The sequence below is a fragment of the Telopea speciosissima genome, chromosome 8 (assembly GCF_018873765.1).
Source record: "Telopea speciosissima isolate NSW1024214 ecotype Mountain lineage chromosome 8, Tspe_v1, whole genome shotgun sequence".
Classification (NCBI taxonomy): domain Eukaryota; kingdom Viridiplantae; phylum Streptophyta; class Magnoliopsida; order Proteales; family Proteaceae; genus Telopea; species Telopea speciosissima.
In genome coordinates, this window is record NC_057923.1 from 54,687,967 (window position 1) to 54,708,163 (window position 20,197).

The 20,197-nt window shown below is 39.5% G+C and overlaps 1 protein-coding gene across 1 annotated transcript; it reads right to left on the bottom strand.

The window, feature by feature from the left end:
- Nucleotides 1-348: 348 nt before the first annotated feature.
- On the bottom strand, nt 349-1,143 carry LOC122670678 (non-specific lipid-transfer protein 1-like). The gene is made up of 2 exons (XM_043867639.1): nt 732-1,143; nt 349-558 (listed from the first exon to the last, which is right to left on the bottom strand). Exons 1-2 carry the CDS (start codon nt 1,076-1,078, stop codon nt 549-551), a joined length of 357 nt encoding a protein of 118 aa, XP_043723574.1. The 5' UTR covers nt 1,079-1,143; the 3' UTR covers nt 349-548.
- Between the last annotated feature and the right edge of the window lie 19,054 nt (nt 1,144-20,197).

Here is a 20,197-nt window from a genome sequence, read left to right on the forward strand (position 1 = left end):
TTCCTTCTTTTCTTTTCTGGGCTTACTACGAGTTTTTTGGATGAATGGTCTTAGATGATGTGTTCTTATATGAGAGACGAGATTATTAAGGCTCCGTTTGTTTCGGTGTAAAATTTTATGCAGTAAATTCTACTTCGTAAATGTAAAATTTTATACGTTAAAAAATTTTCTAATATTTGTTTTCATCAAAAAACAAACATTGAAACACTTTTCAATATTTAAAATTTTACGTTTAAAATTTTTTAAAGTGAAAATTTTCCTACGTAAAATTTTACGTCAAAACAAGCAGAGCCTAAAGAAAAATCAGCATAGACAACTACATAGACAAGCCAGGCATAACTTAAGTAGTTAAATAAAACTACTACATTCATTATAAATATACATTAACAATGCCACATACATAGAGCAGATATCCAAAAGCCACAAGGCTGGCATTGCCTCAAGCAAGGTGGTGGTGCCCTGCTTGACTCTCTGCCCTTATTTATTCTCGTAACATATATTCTTCTTCTATATCCAAACATTCATTACATAAGTCTCAAGCTTCAACTTCACCTCACCCTGCAAACACAAACAAAACCCAAAATGAGATTCCTAATTGCTATACTAAATAGTTTGTGTTTAAATAGAAAGTGTTAGGGACATGGGTAGAACTCATCCTTAAAAGTTAGCCGTTAAATTCTTATAAGCCTCTACACCTGGTTATTCACATCCGATGTGAGATTATTACTTACGTGGAGCAATCAATGGAAGGGCTAATCTTGTAAGGGAGGTTTACACCACAAGAGCCAGGAAGTGAGGAAGCCAAAGCTGGTTTAATCCCCGAAATGGAATTATAGGCAGACTTGAGGCAACCACAAGCGGCCTGACGGTCAGGGGTGGTTCTAGCGGCGGCATTGAGGGCCCTAAGGGAGTTGCAACAAGCAGCAGGCACAGTACCGCCGGAGTGCAAGTAGCCAAGACATGGGGATAACTTGCTCACCACCTGCCCACATGTTACGGCAGCTTCAACATGAGGAGAAGCCACCACCATACAGACCAGAACAAGGCAAGCAAACTTAACAAATCCAGAGATGGCCATTTCTAAAGACTTAACTCTCTTGCTCTCTTAGTATAGTAGCTCTTAACTCTTGTACACTGGATTATGATTCTTAAGGTTTCACAGGTATAGTGTTTATATAGAGGAAGAGAAGAAAGTGTAAGAAGTGGGAAGTGAGATAGAAATGGTTGGTAGTTGAGGCTAATTAAATGAGTGATGGAACTTGAATGGTTGATATATATTCCCAAATCAAAATTTAAGTTCATGTGGGGTTACTGGTAAGGAAAAGTCAGATTTAATTAGTACTACTAGGTAGGGATGTAAACGGATCGGATTTGGATCAGATGTGATCGGAGCTGGATATTTCCTGGTCGAATACGGATATCTCTAAACAAATTCGGATGCGGATCGGATTTGGATTTTCAACAATCCGTTTACATCTCTGCCTGGTGTAACCCGGACCTTCCTCCCCCAGCGGGTACAATTCACTCTCAATCCATATCTCTTAGATCATGATTCTCTTTTCATCATATTCTAGAACCTATTGAATCTTCAAAAGCTCTCGAAATCATTATTTACTTAATTTTTTATTATTAAATATTCAATTTTTTTTTTCAGACGAATTTTAATCGGAGTATTCGGATTATTATCCAGATATCTCTAAACGAATACAAATGTCCTTAAATGGATACAGATGCGGATTCAGATTTCGATTATCCATTTACATCCCTCCTACGGGGGCAACTTAATATATTGAGACATAATGAAATCTGATTTGTAATAGCAGCGCAGCTGCCAACGCTCACAGCTTTAATATGATGTGGTCTTGGTCTTCTAAGTCAAACCCAGTACAGATTTAATTCAGAAATCAAAACTTCATATCTTGATTGAGCATAAACTTCTTGACTAAGTTTCTTATTATTGTCTATTTTGTGTATTTTTGCTTAGGAAAGTTATAGGCTAATTAATAGGTTCATCTGCCAAAATTTTGGCCTTCATTCAGGATTAATGTCTATGAGAATTGCCATAGTAGTTTTCTAATGACCTCTCCGGACTGATACCGATTTAGACGATGAGATTAGATCTATTTGATGGAGAATGCTCGTAAGAGCAAAGTAAAACTAACACAGTTTTTCCTGGATCTTTGTCCCCTTCAGTTTTCTGTCCGGCTCAGTTCCCCAGGTGCCTGTAATAAGAGGAGGGGGTGGACCCCACCCGAGCAGAGTGTTCGGGGTAGGGTGGTCATTGCCCCCCCCCCTTATTACAGGCACTAGGAGAATTGGAGGAGATAATTTTCCCAACTGTCCTGTAAAATTCTATGGTATAGACTCAATTTTGGGGGTTTCTAAGGTCTTTTTTTTATAGGGATTTGTATTAAATAATTTGTAAATCTTCTTTTTTTTGCCCTTTAGTATGATACACAATTTTTTTCAATGAGGATAATAATGTCATTTCACATGTGTGCTCGAAAAATGAGCATAACAATAGCATAACATCTTTTGAATTATATCATTATCAATTTATTTTTGAAAACTCTTTTATAACCCAATCTTAAAGGATATTTTGGAAATAAAACAAAGGGCAAATAGAACGTGTTAGTTCTAAATATGTCTATAGAGTGTTATTCATACACTCAACGTTTTCATAAGAATTTAGTTTGATGGGAACATATTGATTTAATTGATGAACTTTGTGCCTATTTGATTTTCTTGAGTAACTTCGCAAAAGTGTCTACCAAAAAACCCAAAAAAAACCAAAACTTCGCAAAAGTGAACATAGAAGTGCGATTTTGTTACCACTCTTGTACGTACAGAATTTAATGGTAACTAACTGGCTAGGGTTCTTATCTTGAAAAGTATACTATATTACTTGTACTCTTTAGATAACCTATGGTATCATCCAACAATAAAGTTCAAGTAAGCCCTTCTTTTAAATGTGTGATTCTACTATATAGGTTAATTGATACTTGTATGTCAATTGATTGGTAAACATATGGTTGCTTGGACACTAGGTAACTTTGTGTACATTGTATTGTACTTTCTTGCAATAGTAATTGTAAGTTCTACTTGGTTTTATCATGCAAAATTAGTCCAAGGTGGTTAGCAGTGAGGAGGGGAGGACGAGCACGCATGTCATAGAAATTTTTATGCTACATTCAGACTTTTGGGGGGTACAATGTCTTGGATTAGTGGGTTGATTCCAAAGTGTCTGGCTATGTGGGTATTTCGGTAAAATTTTTGTATAGGGTTAAATTTATAGCGAAAGTTCTTTCTCGGTAATGCAATCTAAGAGAGCTGTGAGGACGAATGATTGTAACCCTAATCTCCATTGATAGTGAAATAGATCTCCTCACACCATGGACCTCGGCAATCTTGCCGAACCACATAAATCTTTATGTGCATTGTGTGATTATTTGGGGTTTTCATTCTTTTCTGCATCGTTAGTAGGTTTCATATTCTACAAGACTGTGCATCTACCATCATAATTACCTGCTCCTTATATATTGAATGCCCGAAATGCTTTTCAATGTTCTTAGAATCCCATAGAATTCCATCCACGCAAGATGATGACCATTGATTGGAGAGATTCCCTAGTTTTTTTTGCTGAGGGTGAAGGAAAACACATCCATAAAAAACAGTCAATTATATAGACTTTTTGTAGGACTGAGTTTTCCTCCACCTTCGGTGAATGTGATCCCATTCACTGAGGGGCAAGATTTGGTATCGGGAGGATATTTTGGAACATACGAAAACCTTAGGAGGGGTTTGTGAACCACAGTTCGTAATCTCGGATCAGATCAACCGATTTTTGCTAGATTGGACCCATATCGACCTAGACCGATCCGATCCGCCTATACAAATAAGGTTAAAATCGTTAAAAAAAACCAGATGTTTTACGAAAAAACAGGGACAAATGTGTCATATTTGTCCAAGTTTGGAAAATCCCGATCCGATTCAACCAATCTAATCCGATTCAGCTGATACCAAGATTACAAACCTTGACCCTAAGATGGTGGGTGAACTGTCCTCTATAGGTGGAGGAAAACTTGTCCTTTTGTGTGCCCAAAATTTTCTATATGAGGTCCACAATCCGTTGAGCGTTCTATTCTGAATATGTATTATATAGCACTTCATTAGGGCCCCAAACCTTTAAAACGAATCTTTCACTTGCCTAGTCACTATTGCATTAAAGTCTTAGGAAGACGACAACAGAAGTGGTGGCATAGCTTCAGTGGATTTTTATCAGCCTTTTATTTGGATGATAAATATAAACTAGATTACTCACACTTTATGGCCTAATCAGACATGTAATTCCAATCATTAATTAGAAAGAATAATATCTGGTTAATTTTTTTTATGAGAATAAAACTTAATTAATTAAAAGAAAATTAGCTACACTTGTTGATACGGTTCCACAAAGACTCTTTTACTCTTTTTTTCTGCTCATTTATGAGTATAGAGATTAGAGACACTATATCTACCTTGTTCAATAAAATTAACATAACAACAATATTTTATCAAACATAACGCATCAAAGAGAAGATTAAACATTTCCCATGGCTATCCCTCACTATTCCCTTGTTCTAGCCATCTAACCAAATGTCGGACTCCTCTCCAAGGAGGCTGAGGGCCCAGGAAGTCGTCCGACGGCTGGGCGTGTTAGTCACACGTTGAGATGCGCACAGGCACGCATACCGACCCACACCCAACATGCCCAGCCATTGGCTGGGTGCTCCCTGGGAGTAGTTCCCAAATCTCTTGACTCTTTTGAAATCCCTACAAGATCATTATCAAAAGATGTTAAATTAAAGTATGAATTGAATTTGACAAGACGCTACATTTTATACTCACTTTACACACAAAAAAATTATACTCAAATTCAACAATATATGTTTGTGCAGCTATTTGTTCTTGGGGTAAGTTTTTCCTATAGGAGCGTGGCCCCTGTGACTGGGAGTGCCCACAAAAGCATCAGGAGGGTGGTCATTTCCGCCTTTAATTGGGGGAGGGGGCAATCAATTCGCCCCCTCTGTCTGGGGGTGTATTTGAAAAGACAAACTACTACTATGGTTTGATGTCTTCACCAAGGGATCTATTTTTTATCTTGAATGGGGAAGTGATGTAAATCCACTCTCAAAGTGATAATTGTAACGTGGTCTCTGAAGTTGCAGATGAATCTCCCCAACATCCTACTTCATTTGATAGAAAGAGAGAGCGGAACTGTGCCTTAAGACTTTGACTGAATGAATAAGCCTTAGATACGTTATGGACGTGAAGCGACCCTTGCCTAGAGTGTTTGAAAATCAAAGACTTCTTGTAAAGTCTTGTGTGTTAAGAGATCCATTCTCCCTTCTCTCTTCTGTTTAGATTTCATTTTGATCTATCCCATTCTTTTTGTATTGATTTTACCTGAAGATTTTATTTTGCAGATTTTACCTGCAAACAAATGAAGCTTGAATAGTACCAAGAAAAACATTCAGATCACTTGCTCTAAACCAAATTGATACATGGGTACCAACATACAAATACTCTGAAGAGAAAAAATATGATCTAATTTAAGTCTTTTCCCAACTAAATAAGGTTAGCTAGAAAAACAATGAACCGAAAAGAATATGTACAAACCAAACAAGGAACTACGTACTCAAAATAAAACTCGTTGTTTTGCTTCGTCTGAAATAGAGGGGAATGCACTTGTGGAGTCCACAGCCAATGTAAATCTACCTCTATAAGCCATTTTGCACCAGTCCATCTTATACGCAGATGTGAGTCAAAATCCATCCTGTTTGCCAAACACCAGATATGTGAAGACATTCCGTAGTAACAAGAGCAGTTGCATGTAAATCTTTCTTTTATACTTATAGAGACGGGCAACAATCATCAAAATAACTAGTGGTACAAGTATAGCCCACTAGGCTACAATACTAAGACGGCATGAATACTAATACCGGCCTATTCCCGTTCCTTACCCGTCATAAGGTGGTATAGGACTTGCAAAGAAAATCAGAATCAAAGACAAAGGGCTTTCACCTCCCATACCGTCGCACGGGGTTTCTAGTGAGAAGCAACAAAAGGGACTCTACCGGTAGGACCATAATCTATCTTTCTAGGCAGCCACTCCCAAGGACTAGTAAACCAGCTCCATTTTTGGCTCCAAAAGTATTCTCAAACATAATAGAGCAAAGCAATAAAGCGTCATCAAAATAGTCACATAGGAATAGACTCCAAAAGAGTTTTTAAAAAACACCATATCAGTGTATTAAACAGGTACATGAAAATAAAGCCAAAACAGAATTTTAAAAGAAACATAACAGTATATTGAATGGTTACTTGAAAATGAAGCTAAAACAGAAATTAAAACAATATAACAGTGTATTAAATGAATACATGAGATGTAGCCCAAAACAGAATTTTAAACACAGCATAACGATGCATTAAATAGTAACATGAGCTGGAGCCAAAACAGAATTTAAAATACAGCATAACAGTGTATTATATGAACACATGAGACGTAGTCAAAAACAGAATTTTAAAACAGCGTACTAGATATAAAACCATTCCATAAGAATGGGTTCCAAAAAGAGTTTAAAAACAGCATTTTAGATATAAAACCATTTCATAAGAATGTATTCCAAAAAGAGTTTTAAAAAAAACAGCATTTTAGATATAAAACCATTCCATAAGAATGGGTTCCAAAAAGAGTTTTAAAAAAAAACAATTTAGATATAAAACCATTCCATAAGAATGGGTTCTAAAAAGAGTTTAAACAGTATATCAGTTCTTAAAATAATCACGAATAGGAATGAGCCCATAACAGGATTTCTGTATAACTCTAAACTGTTACAGATCTATAGACCATAAACGTTAAACCAAGACAAAACTAGAACAAACTGTTCCAGAGTACCAAGAACTATAACCTACCCAAATCTGGATTTCCTTTCAGACAAGTCCAAAACATCCAACCAACATAAAAGAAAGATTAGGAGCCTACCTCAAGCAAAGCCAATGTCCTCTTTCTTCTTCTCCTCAGCAGGGTTCCTCTTAGCCTATCTCCGATCCTTTTCCAATCTCCTTAGCCCTATCTTATTCTTGAAACTTTCTGGCCAAGACGGAATGATTTCCAAAGGCCTGATTTCCTTTGATTCAAATACCCCAAATCATAGTCAAAACAGGGAAAAAGAATCAATCAAAACCTCACTTTCCTTCCCCATTCTCTGAAATCTTCTCCTTTCCTTTCTCAACCTTCGTTTCCTTTATTATTTTTTTTTCTTTCCTTTTTCTCTCTTTTTTTTTAAACATCTGGACCCTTAAACGGGTCTACCCAACGACCCAAAAGACTTTTGGGTCAGGCCCAAAGTTTAGGGTCGCTACAGCAAAGGTTCCCTCTTCCTACACTTCTATGTACTAAGGCACAAATCCAAGACTACCCATCTATGTTGCGTTACTTGGTACAAAACTGACAGTGCTTACGCTTCTGTTTTATTTCACTCCATCCTTGCTTTAATTTCCAGAAACATCCTCCACTTCAATATCTAGGTCCAGTTGAATCCCTGAATCTGTTTTCTCTTCACTTGTTGGCCTTGAACTTCAAAATACTTACAAAACTGACAGTGCTTACTCAAATTTGGATTCTTATCACTTGGGTGGGTCCATAATAACCCAAAAGCAGGGTTTTGGAACCCGGGGTTGTGTTACTTCGTATCTGAGCTAAACCTGGCTGTAAATACCATGGAACCTTAACCCCCCCCCCCCCTTGTTTGCTACTTCTGAACTTCAAGTCATGCAAGAAAACTCGTTAAAGGTTGAAGTGAATCTTGAAGAGACTCGACGACAACTTAAGGAAGTTAACAGCCAATCACTGCTCAACTGATCGTATAGAAATGTCCTTCAGCAAACTGATCTCACTTGTTGAGAAATGGGTGAAAGAGCCAAAAGATGAGTTGATCAATGAATCTCTTGAAATCCAAGGTCCTCAAGAAGAGCCCATGTTGGAATTGAAGATAAATTTATCAAAGATTCAATTGAAGATAAAGAGCCACTTAGAGAACATTACGTTAAAGAGGAACAAATCGAGCTCATTCCTATAGAGATTGCATGTTTAGAATTTGTTCTTCCACAACAGATCTTCAACGTCAAGATTCTGAGAGTCACTACGTTTATCCATGTTATTTAAGAGAAGCATTAGATCGTCCAGTCAAGGCACTGATCGTGGATCCCGATTGAGTGGTGATGATCCTCCATTCTTCAAAACTCGAGGACGATATTTTTTAACTGAAAGGGAATAATCCAGGCCTGGTTCAAGTTTTGGACCAGGATTTAATACTGGGTTGTTGGACGTTGATTTTTGGGTTCATTTACTATAATGGGCTGAATTATAAGGCCCAAAAGTGGCAGATTAACGGGGTACACAAAATTATTATCTTATTTTAGTGTGACCTATGTTAGCAATAGTTGGATAGGGATATATCTTATTTTTTATTTCTAAGTAGTTTGTCTTTGAGTTAGACTTGGATAGGGATTTATCTTATATTTTATTTCTAAGTTGTTAGTCTTTTGAGTTAGATTAGGAGCTTTAAAGTCCTTAGCTGTCTAGTGAGGAAAGTCTTAGTAGTTGAGTAACTCTTAAGAGATTTTCTTTTCTTTTATTTCCTTTTAAGTATGTAACCATAGTTGTCAAGGCGGCGCCTTGGCATCCAGGTGGAAACCCAAGGTCAAGACAGTAGGGCACCTTACAGGAGTCAAGAAAGGCGACCGCCTTGGTCACCTAGGCGTCCAAGGCAACGACTTAGCATGCCTTATGGCCAAGACGGTCACTTTTCTGTGTTTCATGTATTTTCTTTTATTCCATTTCTTACCTTGTTGTTCACAAGCGTATATGGAGTCTCTACACTGAGCTACATGGGATCAAGCCTATAAACGGCCCTTTCTAAACCCTACTTCCAATTTCCAAAACCCCCGACCTCAAACATTTCTTATGTGTTTGGGTGAAATCCAGAAACCACTGGCAACGGCAATTTTCTCCATCGATTCCAGATCCGACAAGTTTTCTCCAGCTACTATGGCTCCGGCGAGTCATTCAGCTACTCTGGCTCCAGCAAGGTAAGTAATTGTGTGTAATAGCGTTCTTCTTTCTTCCCTTCTCTGTTTTTCAATTTGTTTTTCAGCCGCTTATCTTCTTCTCTTTTTTTTTTTACCGCTGCTCATCTTCTTCATCTCTGTCTTTTTTTACCGCTGCTCAGTCTTCTTCTTCTTCTCTGTTGTTTTTTCCTTCTTTTTCACTACTGCTCAGCACTCACGGTTCACTCCTTACCGTACCTCTTCATAAAAAGGGTGTATACCCAGTGCACAAGGATCCCACTACTGCAGAGTCTACGCAGCCTTACCCCTGCTTTCTGCAAGGAGGCTGTTTCCAGCCTTTCCTCTGTTCATCTTCTTTTTAATTCTGATAAATAAAATAAACTCAAATTGCATAGTATTTGTTTGAACCCATGACTACTCCTACCGCTGTTCATCTGCTTCTCTATTTTTCATTTTTTTTTCTTACAGCTGTTCCCTCCTTAGCAGTACTCATATTCTTCTTCTCTGTTACGTTACGTACGTAGTTACATAATCTTCTTCTTCTCGGATACGACTTATGGAAATGGTTTTTCTTGGAGTTGGAGATGACATGGAGTTTAGCTTTAGCGATAGTTTAACGTGTCTACCTCCTACAGATTGCGTTAGGTACTTCCCAAGTAAGGCCTAATAGTCTCTGATTTGTCTAGCTCAATTCATCACATTTCTTCCTATTCTGGTTAAATTTATATAATACGATACTGTTCTGAACTAGTATCCAGTTCTCTGATTAGTCTAGCTAAACTTATCATTTTACAAGAATCTTTGATTATTTATCAATACGCGCGTTAGTGCAACGGTGCTCGTGGGTCCGCTTTACTCCGCCCAAGTGCTTGCTGGATTCGCACCCTAGCTGATCTACGACCATCCTGAGCGCTGACCTCATTTGGTACCTGCCCAAGTAAGGCCTCATTCTACTGCTTTTTTTTTTATTTACTACGAATCTATAATTATATATGTTTTTGGTGGTTAGCTTGTTATTTAGTTATTTGTTTTAATAATATATACTAATATTTTATTAATTTATGTTGATTTTTGATGACTTGATGTGGCTTAATGTTAATTTTTTAATATATAATGTATATGTTGTTGTTATACTTACTCTGCCCTTCCAAACAAGTTCTAGCTTTTGGGTGAAGTGGTAGCGAACATGGTATCAAAGCAGGGAGGTTGAGTGTTCGACTCCTGGGAAGTGCTAAAGGGAGTTTTCCCCCACTTCTTTTCCCTCAGTGTCATGTGTGAGCAAAGATATGTGTCGCATGCACAGTGCCAAGATGGCCTGCACGTGCAAGGAAATGTTGATGTATACATTTACTTTGCCTTCCCTACCATGGTACAAGATTTCGCGATATATCGGCGATATATCGAAAATTTTCAGAAATTTCGAGTGGGCCGAGACGAAATGTATAGGCGAAATGGAAAAGTAACAAAACTCGACGAAATTTCGTGATATTTCGGAATATTTCGGCCTATGACCGAAATATCGCTGAAATGTTACAAAAGTCACTAACAGCTCACGTGACCCTGTGATGCAGATTCGTCATCGAAATGGGCTTATTTCTTTAGAAATAAGTCTAGGGTTGGGTTATATGTATGTTGGGCCTTTGATCCCATGGGTTTTCTATGTAATAGGCCACTTTTCTGGGCCTAAAAGAGGGGTACATAGGTTGCATACGGGATTAACCCAATATTTAGTCTATTTTTATGTTTTTAATTGAACCGGTTTAAATTGGTTGCATCCAATTGGTTCAATTGGTCTAATTTAAGTGAAGTGCTCCTATTGGCTAAGAGGTTCTTATATCCTATTGGCTAATGGGGAATCTTCTTTATTTTAAGTAGTTTAAGTTGTTTTTAAGTCATTAGGACTCTATTTTGAGTCTATTTTAGTTTCCTAGTCAGTTTAAGTTATCTAATAGGTTAGGGATTGGGTTAGGCCTTTCTTTTTTAGAGTAGAAGTCTATTTTTGAGTCTTTTATATAAGGTTGTAAGGGGGCAAAGCCTTGAACACGAATTTGATTAATGAAAAGCTTTTTGTTTGCTGCCATAGCTGCTGCCCTGCTCTGTTGAGTGTGCATCCTTGTGGTTCTATCAAGGTGGAAAGGGACTGGTGGAATCCGGTTGACTCCTTACGCCGTGACGGCTGGGAGGATCTTCTCCAATTCGAAGGTGGTTCTATCCTTCACATCTGTTCAAGCTGCTGCCAGTGGAATCTCCAGTAAGTTTGACGCCAAAATTCTTCTTCTAATCCTCTAATCCTTTCCCCCAATTGATCCCCTTTATTTTTTGTTTGAATCCCATAAACCCTAACTCCATTAAAGCCCAAAACCTGCAACTCAATTCTGTCCAGAATTGCAGAATTTCAAAACTCATCCAAACCCTAACCTTTTTATACCATATTGACCCCCTAGACCTGCCCATTAATACCCAATAAACCCCATTCCCAAATTCCCATCCTAAACCCTAATTTTGCCCTAAAACAGCCCCTAATGAGCCCCAAATAGCAGGCTTGACCAGACCTTGTTTTTATCTGGCTCCTAGTAGGATTATCTCCTATTCTAGGACTACATTACCCTGGGACTTAAATATAGAATCTCGCAAGTCTCGGTCGATATTTCGACCGATACGGGCAGAGGCTCGCATTTCTTCTTCTCTTTGGTTTTCTTCCACTCTCCAAGCATTGTTCTTCATCGTTTTCGACGGATTATCGTCGGAAACACGTCGGAGCCTCATCCAAGCATTTTTCATTAATTAAGGTAATTCTTTTTTCTCTAAAACTAATTTTTTTGAAAATAGTATGTTCAATACATGTTGGATGATGATGAAATATTTATATGTTAGACACCGGAGGCCGATCTACAACCTCACGGTGTCGAAATTTTTTTTACATATGTATTTTATAATTTTTATTTTCTGATTTTAAAAATAGATTTTCCTACAACTAAAATAGGAAAAAATTAGGGGTTCTATAACTTAGATGGGGATCAATTAAATATATGTTAGACACCAATGGCCGATCTACGGCTTCACGGTGCCGAAATTATTTTTCTGCCCATAAATAATTATTTTTATTTTCGAAAATTAAGAAAAATACTTAAAAAATAAATAAAATAAATAAATAAGGAAAAAATGAGTTTTAGGTTTGAAAAATCATGAAAAAATATGAAAGTAATTTCTACATGTTTTGAAATGCATTAGATATATATTATGTTTAATCATTTTCGGTTTTGTTGGGTTAAGTTAATATTTCTATTAAAATTATGGGGAAAGTTTTCATATACGGTCGTGTAAACCGTGTATGTGAGAGGGTGGGAGTTTCAAAGCATTACTTAATGGGTGGGGATTTATGACTTTTCCAACTATTTGTGAGAGACCCTCACATACACGGTTTACATGACCGTGTATGAAAACTTTCCCCTAATATTATAAATAAAAAATTGTTTTTAATTATGAGAAAAATATAAGGGTTAGGGAAAAATATTAAATAGCTATACAATTGTTCAAGTAGTCTCAAAGTGTCAATTGAAGTGCTTCTACATTAAGTTTTTAATTATTTGTTTTCCTTACATTGCAGTAAACAAGTATTATTATGGCTGATCATGAAACACAACGTGCGAAAGGAAAGCAACAAGTAGGGCAAAGTAGTCAACAGAGGCCGGAGAGGGAGCAGAGAGAGCAGAGGCCACCTAGGCAGCCTAGGGGTGACATTGCATGGTTACATAACACTCCAATTGATGGGGATAAAAGAAAATCCCAATGTAACTATTGTCACATGCAGTTTTTGGGAGGTGGGTCCAGTAGACTTAAACAACATCTAACTGGAGGATCTAAAGATGTTATAGGTTGCCATATGGTACATGTGCAAGTAGCTAGGGAAATTGGTGAGAGTTTGAGGGGAAAGAAGAAGAGAAAGGCTGACAAGCAGAGGCTAAGTGAAGAACTTAAGGATGCAGTGAGGAGTTCAATGGGAGGAGAAGGACAATACCATGATGATGATGACTCCGGTGATGATGATGATGATGATGACATCAATGCACCTGATGATGTACAAACAGCAGAGGAGGCTAGGGACTTTCGACGGACTGTTTCAAGGAGTAGAGTTAGTTTTCAAGAGGACCAACAGAGACATTGAGTAGGGGGTAGTAGAAGAGCTGGCACATCTGGAGGTTCTAGATCTTTCAATCCTTTTAAAAGATCACAAAGTGTGAAGGCAGCCCCGACACCTCTATCGGTACCAGTACCACCATCAGCATCAGATCCTAAACTACATAGGAAGAAAGGAAGTAGTCAACCAAGAATCAAAGGAGCATGGAAAGTGATGAAGGGGTTAGTTAAAGAGTCAATAGCTAAGTGGATGCTATACCATACCATCCCCACAAACACCGCACAAGACCCCCATTATGATACCATGATTGATACAATTGCAGAGGCTGGCCCAGGGTTCAAGGGGCCCACCCCATATGAGGTAATGAATGTTTATTTACCTCAACAGAAGTCTGAGATTGATGAGTACATGGGGGAGATGAGGAGTATGTGGGAGACATATGGGGTGATTATAATGGCAGATGGTTAGACTGGGCCTACAAAAAAATCCATCATCAATTTTATGGTATATTGTGATGGGAGGACATTTTTCCTCAAATCTGTGGATGCATCCAAAGAGGTAAATGATGCAAAATATATTTATAGATTGTTGAAGGAAGTGATTGAAAAAGATGTAGGAATAGAGAACATTGTCCAGATTGTAACGGATAACGGAGCAACTTCAAGAAGGCCTGTGAGAAGATGATGAATAACAATAAGTACCGGCTCTTCACAGTCAAAGTTGGTGAAGACTATGATTGAAAGTGCAAGACAAGTCACCAACTTTGTATACAACCACTCCTTTGCACTAAATCTATTGAGGGAAAAATGTAGGGGTAACTTGGTGAGGCCGGGTATCACAAGATTTGCCACCAACTACATTGCCCTAAAAAGTATTAAGACAAAGAAGGCCGAGCTAAGAAGTATGTTTGCTTTTGAGGAGTGGTTTGGATGGAAGGGTTCCAGTACTACAAATGGGAAGGAAACGCAAGCAACCATGTCATCTGAGGACTTCTGGACAAGGCTAAGCAAAGTGGTGAAAGTTTTGGAGCCAGTAGTTAAAGTTCTACATATAGCGGACTCTGCTCTTAAGGGCCCCACCATGCCAATCCCATATGCTGCAATGGACTTGATGAAAGATAGTATCTACAGTGTGGCCCTTCGTAGTAGCAAGCACTTCTTGGATATCATCAATGCTCGATGGGAGAATCAACTTATGCATCCACTGCATAAGGCTGGTGAGTAAATTTGTTTATGTAACCAATTCATACTTTCATAGTATTACTAATTACGTATGCATTCTACATATATCTCATTTCTATATGTCAAATTTCAGCATACTACTTGAACCCCAAATATCAATATAATAATAGGCTTGGGTTGGAAACTCAACTTATTGATGCTGTGAAACAAGTAGTAAAGAAGTTGGAGCCAGATGATCAACTACAAGCTATATGTAACAATGAGGTGAATCTTAGAATTCATTTGGAATATAATTAGTAAGTAGTAATTACTAATTAGTAATGAGTCATTACTAATTTTCCACATGGGTGTAGATGAAGATTTTTAGGGATGCATTAGGAAGTTTTGGAACCGATGCGGGCAATAAAAGGCAAAGCACGTGGTGATGCTGGTACTCAATTCAATATCTAATTCTTTTAAATTACATATGTATTAAAAGTTGAAACTTGTAAAAATTTTGACACGTCTTTTTTTGTTGTAAACTTGTAATGCAGCTGAATGGTGGGTGTTGTATAGGGAATCGGCTAAGAATTTAAGGAGAATAGCAATCAAGGTCCTTGCCCAAACATGTTCCGCATCTGACTGTGAGAGGAACTGGAGTACGTTTTCGCTCATCCACTCCAAGAGGTGCAACAGATTGGGGTCCGAACGTCTTTCAGACTTAGTGTATGTGTACTACAACTTGAGGCTGAAACTGCAACACATACGCATAGGACATGAGGGACAAAGAGGCACTATTGACCTCGCCGACATCTTTCAAGTTGACTCAGATGATGAGGACCCTATTGTGGATTGGGTGAGGGATAGAGGTGAGCCGATGTTGGATCAGGAGGGAGGTAGGCCATACCCCATGATAGCTTCTGAGATTGGTGCTGATGTGGATGATAATATGGCTGACGAGGATCAGATACACGCACGGGAAGCATCACACATACCATTCCAGCCCACTGGTGGCAATGCTGATGAGGATGATGACTGGTCTAGGTCCTCAGGTGGTACTGGTAGGAATCAAACTCAGACACCTACTCAGACTGGAACTGATGGAGGTAACTCTGATGATGATGGTGGTGGTGATGGTGCATTTGCAGGAATGCGAGAGCGTTATGTGGTAGGCGAGGATACAGTGCCTGTAGAGCAAGTCTGATTCACTGGAGAAACACAATTTGATCATGCCACACAGGATACGGACCACGGTGCACATGACCCCGTACCCCCACCCTCACAAGACCCTATAAAATCATACTCCAAGAAGCGTAGGGGTCGACAGACACAGGCTGCTGATTATATGGATATTGATGACTTATCTAGCTCTGTTGGCGGTTTGAGTATGGGTGATAGGGAAAGAGGATCGCCTGGGCATTGGCGTGCCCCATCTTTTGACGCACATCCCACTCCATCACAACCTCACGGTGGATATGGATAAGGATATGGGCAGTTTAGGGGGGTAGGGGAGTATGACTCCCAATCCCAGTCCCAGTCCCAGGGACACACTGGATCATCTTTTGTGGATGACATCTTTGCATACCCTAGCTACCAACCTCACCAGCCATACATGCTGCCAGTGCCAGTGCCAGTGCCAGTGCCAGCGCCGAGTCCGCCGACATCATATCATACTGGATCATCTTCTTCCCGGGCTAGACCGATTGGTAACCCTGTCCCTAACCCATATCCTAGGATAGGTTACCTTCAGTATATTGATGACTCCATTTACATGGCAATTGTGGATGACTACACTCGTTTCTTCTCCCAAACTATACCGTGGTCCACATATGTCCTTCATACAGAGAACAATGGACGTCGACTCCAGCGGAGCATGAGTGGGGTCGATCCAGGAAGGCATAGCAATTATTACTAGAATTAGTTTTAAACTTTTATACTTGTATCCCAGTTGTGACTTGTGAGTCTTGCACTCTTGTAAGTTGAAAGTTGTAACTTGTAAGTTGTGATTTGTGAACTTGTGACTTTGTGTATTGAGTTATTGACTATTGAGTCTTTGACTATTATGGAGTTTATGAATTGTGATTTATGACTTATGTCTTGTGAGTTTTCATTAGTTTGTTTAAATTTCTTTGTCTTTTACTGCCTAATCAATGTGTATTTAACTATTTATACATTAGGGTCGGCGACCGTATACTGTCAATCAAGGGTGCAAACCCAAAACACCACATTTGAGTTCAATTTTTTGCAATATGAAGGTTTAAATGTGTTGATTTAGCTTAGGGTGTACATGAAGTATCAGCCCTTGAAATGGCTAAAAACCCACTGAGATGGACTGCCGAAATATGGCTAAAAAAATGCCATATTTCGGCGATATTTTGAATATTTCGGATATCTTAACAGGCCCGAGATACCGATATATCGCGAAATCTTATACTATGTTCCCTACAAGTTCAAACTTTTAGGTGAAGTGGTAGCAAACAGTTGTAACATACTAAATGATGTTAGAAAAGAGATGGGAGGGGGAAATTAACACTTGGGCCCCTTGGGAATGTAAGGCCAAGTTACAAGGCCTAACCCCAGGCAAGATCTCAGCAAAAAAACTTCTTCAAGACAAATCGCAAGCTCTGCTTTGAGTATTCTATCGATCAGCAGTTCCAGAAGAATAATCCATCTCTAATCTGCTGAAATTCCGGCAGGATGGTTCCTTTTGATTGGTCTTTGATAGACCAGTAATTTCCAGAATAGAATGCCAATACAAGATTCATAGAAAAAAGAAAAATAGAAGATGGATAAATAGGATTGAGTCTCTCACTCTCTCCCTTGGGCCTCTCACCCCTCGACTGTACCTAACAGCCTGATCAAAACTGACCAACACAACTTTTTTCAAAACTCCATCGTGGGCTGTGTCAGCCTTGTGCTTATTTATAGAATCAATTACAGCCTAATCGATTGACTAGAAACTTCCCATTATAAATCCAAATCAAATAAAACTCCTATTCCTAATTGGAAACTAGTCTATAAGCTATTACATGAAAATAGGAAATAACTGAATAAAAAGCAAATAAGATAACCCAAATCGATTCCTTTGGAAGCAAGGATCCAGAAGTTGCCGATTAGTCTTGAAACTGATCTCATCCAGCTAGCCAAGCTGTCACGGACCTACTGAATTGGATGTCCGTGCGGCACTCACTGGCACGCGATGCTATGAATAAGCCTAAACAAGCCACAAAAGCAAGGGAGGAAAGCAAGGCAAAGACACACAGATGGTAGAAAGACAAAGCACTTTCATGAATTGAAGGGAAGCATTACAACCTAGCAATCTAAAGAGGATCACCAGGCGAAATGTGTAGCAGGACAATGGGCCTCAAGCCACTAGCATAGGGGCAGGCAACCGAAGGCTACACTCTTTGACAACCTGTCACTCCCTTATAAGGATGCTTTTATGCTTTTTGTACTTTTCCAGAAGGAGACATGACAACCCTCCCCCCTAAAAAATCATACTCATAGAAATTTAATTACAAAAATGCCATCAGGCACTATCCCCATGCCAAGGCTAACTCTCAAGCCCCACCTATGCCATGACCGTAGGCCATGCGAACAGCGCTGGACGAAACGACCGTGACATTCTCCCCCACTTGTAATGTTGACACCTCGTCAACTCCTCTTGAAGGTACACTTCGATCTTGTTGGGGAAAGCTAATAGGGATGTCGCCGGTTCCCAACTTGCTTCGCACTCTGGCAAGCCCTTCCATTTAACTAGGTACTCCATCAATGAAGGCTTGTTGGGTAGAACCTGCATTGATCACTCAGCTACAATGTATTCGACATCCTTTGTTGGGTTAAACTTCACTACCGCTGAAGGGCGCTTTGAAATGTTCCGAGCTGGGTCATTCGGATCAGCATGATAAGGCTTTAAGCAACTGGCATGGAAGACTTGATGAAGTTATTTGAGCCATATGGGAAGCCTTACACGAAAAGAGACTTTGCCAACCCGTTTGATGATGGGAAAGGGACCTTCAAAGTGACATACTAACTTCTCATATGTGCCCCGAAGCATCTTGTTCTGCCCTGGACGAAGTTTCACAAGAACCATGCCTCCAATGTTGAACTTGTCAGGTCTCCTTTTTTGATTGGCCAATTTCTTCATGCGGTAAGCGGCTTTCTCCAGATAGGCCCTTACCATTTCAACATTATCATTCCTATCCTTCACAAACCGATGGGCTGTAGGATTGTTTCCTTTGTAACAGTAGCCAACATGAGTGGCGCCAATGGTTGTTGGCTAGTGACGAGCTCAAAAGGGCTTTTGTATGTGGCGGAGCTCGATTGTAAATTAAAGCAAAACTGTGCAACGTCCAACAAGTTCACCCAGTTCTTCTGATTGGCTTGCACCAAGTGGCGCAAGTAGTCTTCGAGGAGGGCGTTGAATCGCTTCATTTGGCCGTCTGTTTGGGGGTGGTCAGTCGATGCAAAGTCTAGCTAAGATACCAATAGTTTGAATAGTTCCAACAAAAACTTTCCGGTAAATCTTGGATCTCTATCACTCACAATGTTTTGAGGGATGCTCCAGTATTCGACCACATTTTTCATGAACAAGTATGTTGTCTCCTCCGCTAAGCAGTGGATAGGAGCAAAGGTGAAAGTTGCAAACTTGGAAAATCTGTCTACTACCACAAGCACAGATCCATATTCCCCCACTTTTGGCAAGGAATTCTTGCTAGCGAGCTTATTTGTGACTTAACTTTTGTTGGGTCATGAAATGAGACACTGCTACATTGTCGGTCTTTACTACAAAATTGGATCCAAGCAAGTAGTGCCTCCACACTCAGAGGCAATGTACTACTACCAAAAGCTCCTTCTCTTGAGCCGTGTAGCGTCGCTCGGTACCAAATAGTTTTCGGCTCTCAAAGGCAACAGGGTCTTCTTCTTGCATCAAAACTCCACCAATGGTATAGTCTGAGGCATTGGTCTATACCTCAAAAGGCTTGGTCACATTGGGGAGTCCAAGAAATGGTTCACAGGTGACAGCAAGCTTGAGTTCTTCAAAGGCTCGGCACTTGCATCAAGACCATACCCATGGCTTATCTTTCTTCAGCATATCTGTCAGCGAACTAGCCTTTCTAGAGTATTCGACAATAAATCGTCGGTAGTAGTTCACCAACCCCAGGAACAACCGCAACTCACGAACATTGGTCGGAGCCTTCCACTCTTCGATTGATTTGATCTTGGTTGTGTCCATCTGACATGCCCTAAGAACCCAATGTGTTGTTGAGCAAATAAGCACTTCTCCTTCTTTACGTTTAGATGTTGTCTCGAAGCCGCTGAAAGTATTCAAGATGCTCTTCTAAGGTTGAGCTATACACCACAATGTCGTCAAGGTACACTACCACAAACCTGTCAAGACAATCATGAAAAATTTGGTTCATTAGTGTACAAAATGTTGTTGGGGGCATTGGTCAAGCCGAATGGCATGACTAGGAACTCAAAGGTACCACATCTAGTGACCCAGGTGGTCTTAGGCTCATCACCCTCTAAAACTCGAACTTGGTGGTACCCCGATCTCAAGTCAAGCTTAGAGAAGTATTTGGCTCCACCAATTTGGTCAAATAAGTCGGCAATCAAGGGTATGGGGTATTTGTTCCGAACAGTGACCTTGTTGAGAGCTCTGTAGTCGACACATAACTGCAAGCTCCCATCATGCATGCTTACGTTGGAAGAGTACCAGAGCCCCATACGGTGCCTTGAAGGGTCGAATGAAACCAGCTTCAAGTAACACATCCAATTACTTACG

Coding starts and splice junctions, on each gene's coding strand:
- LOC122670678 (XM_043867639.1), bottom strand. CDS start 1,078: ATGGCCATCTCTGGATTTGTTAAGTTTGCTTGCCTTGTTCTGGTCTGT.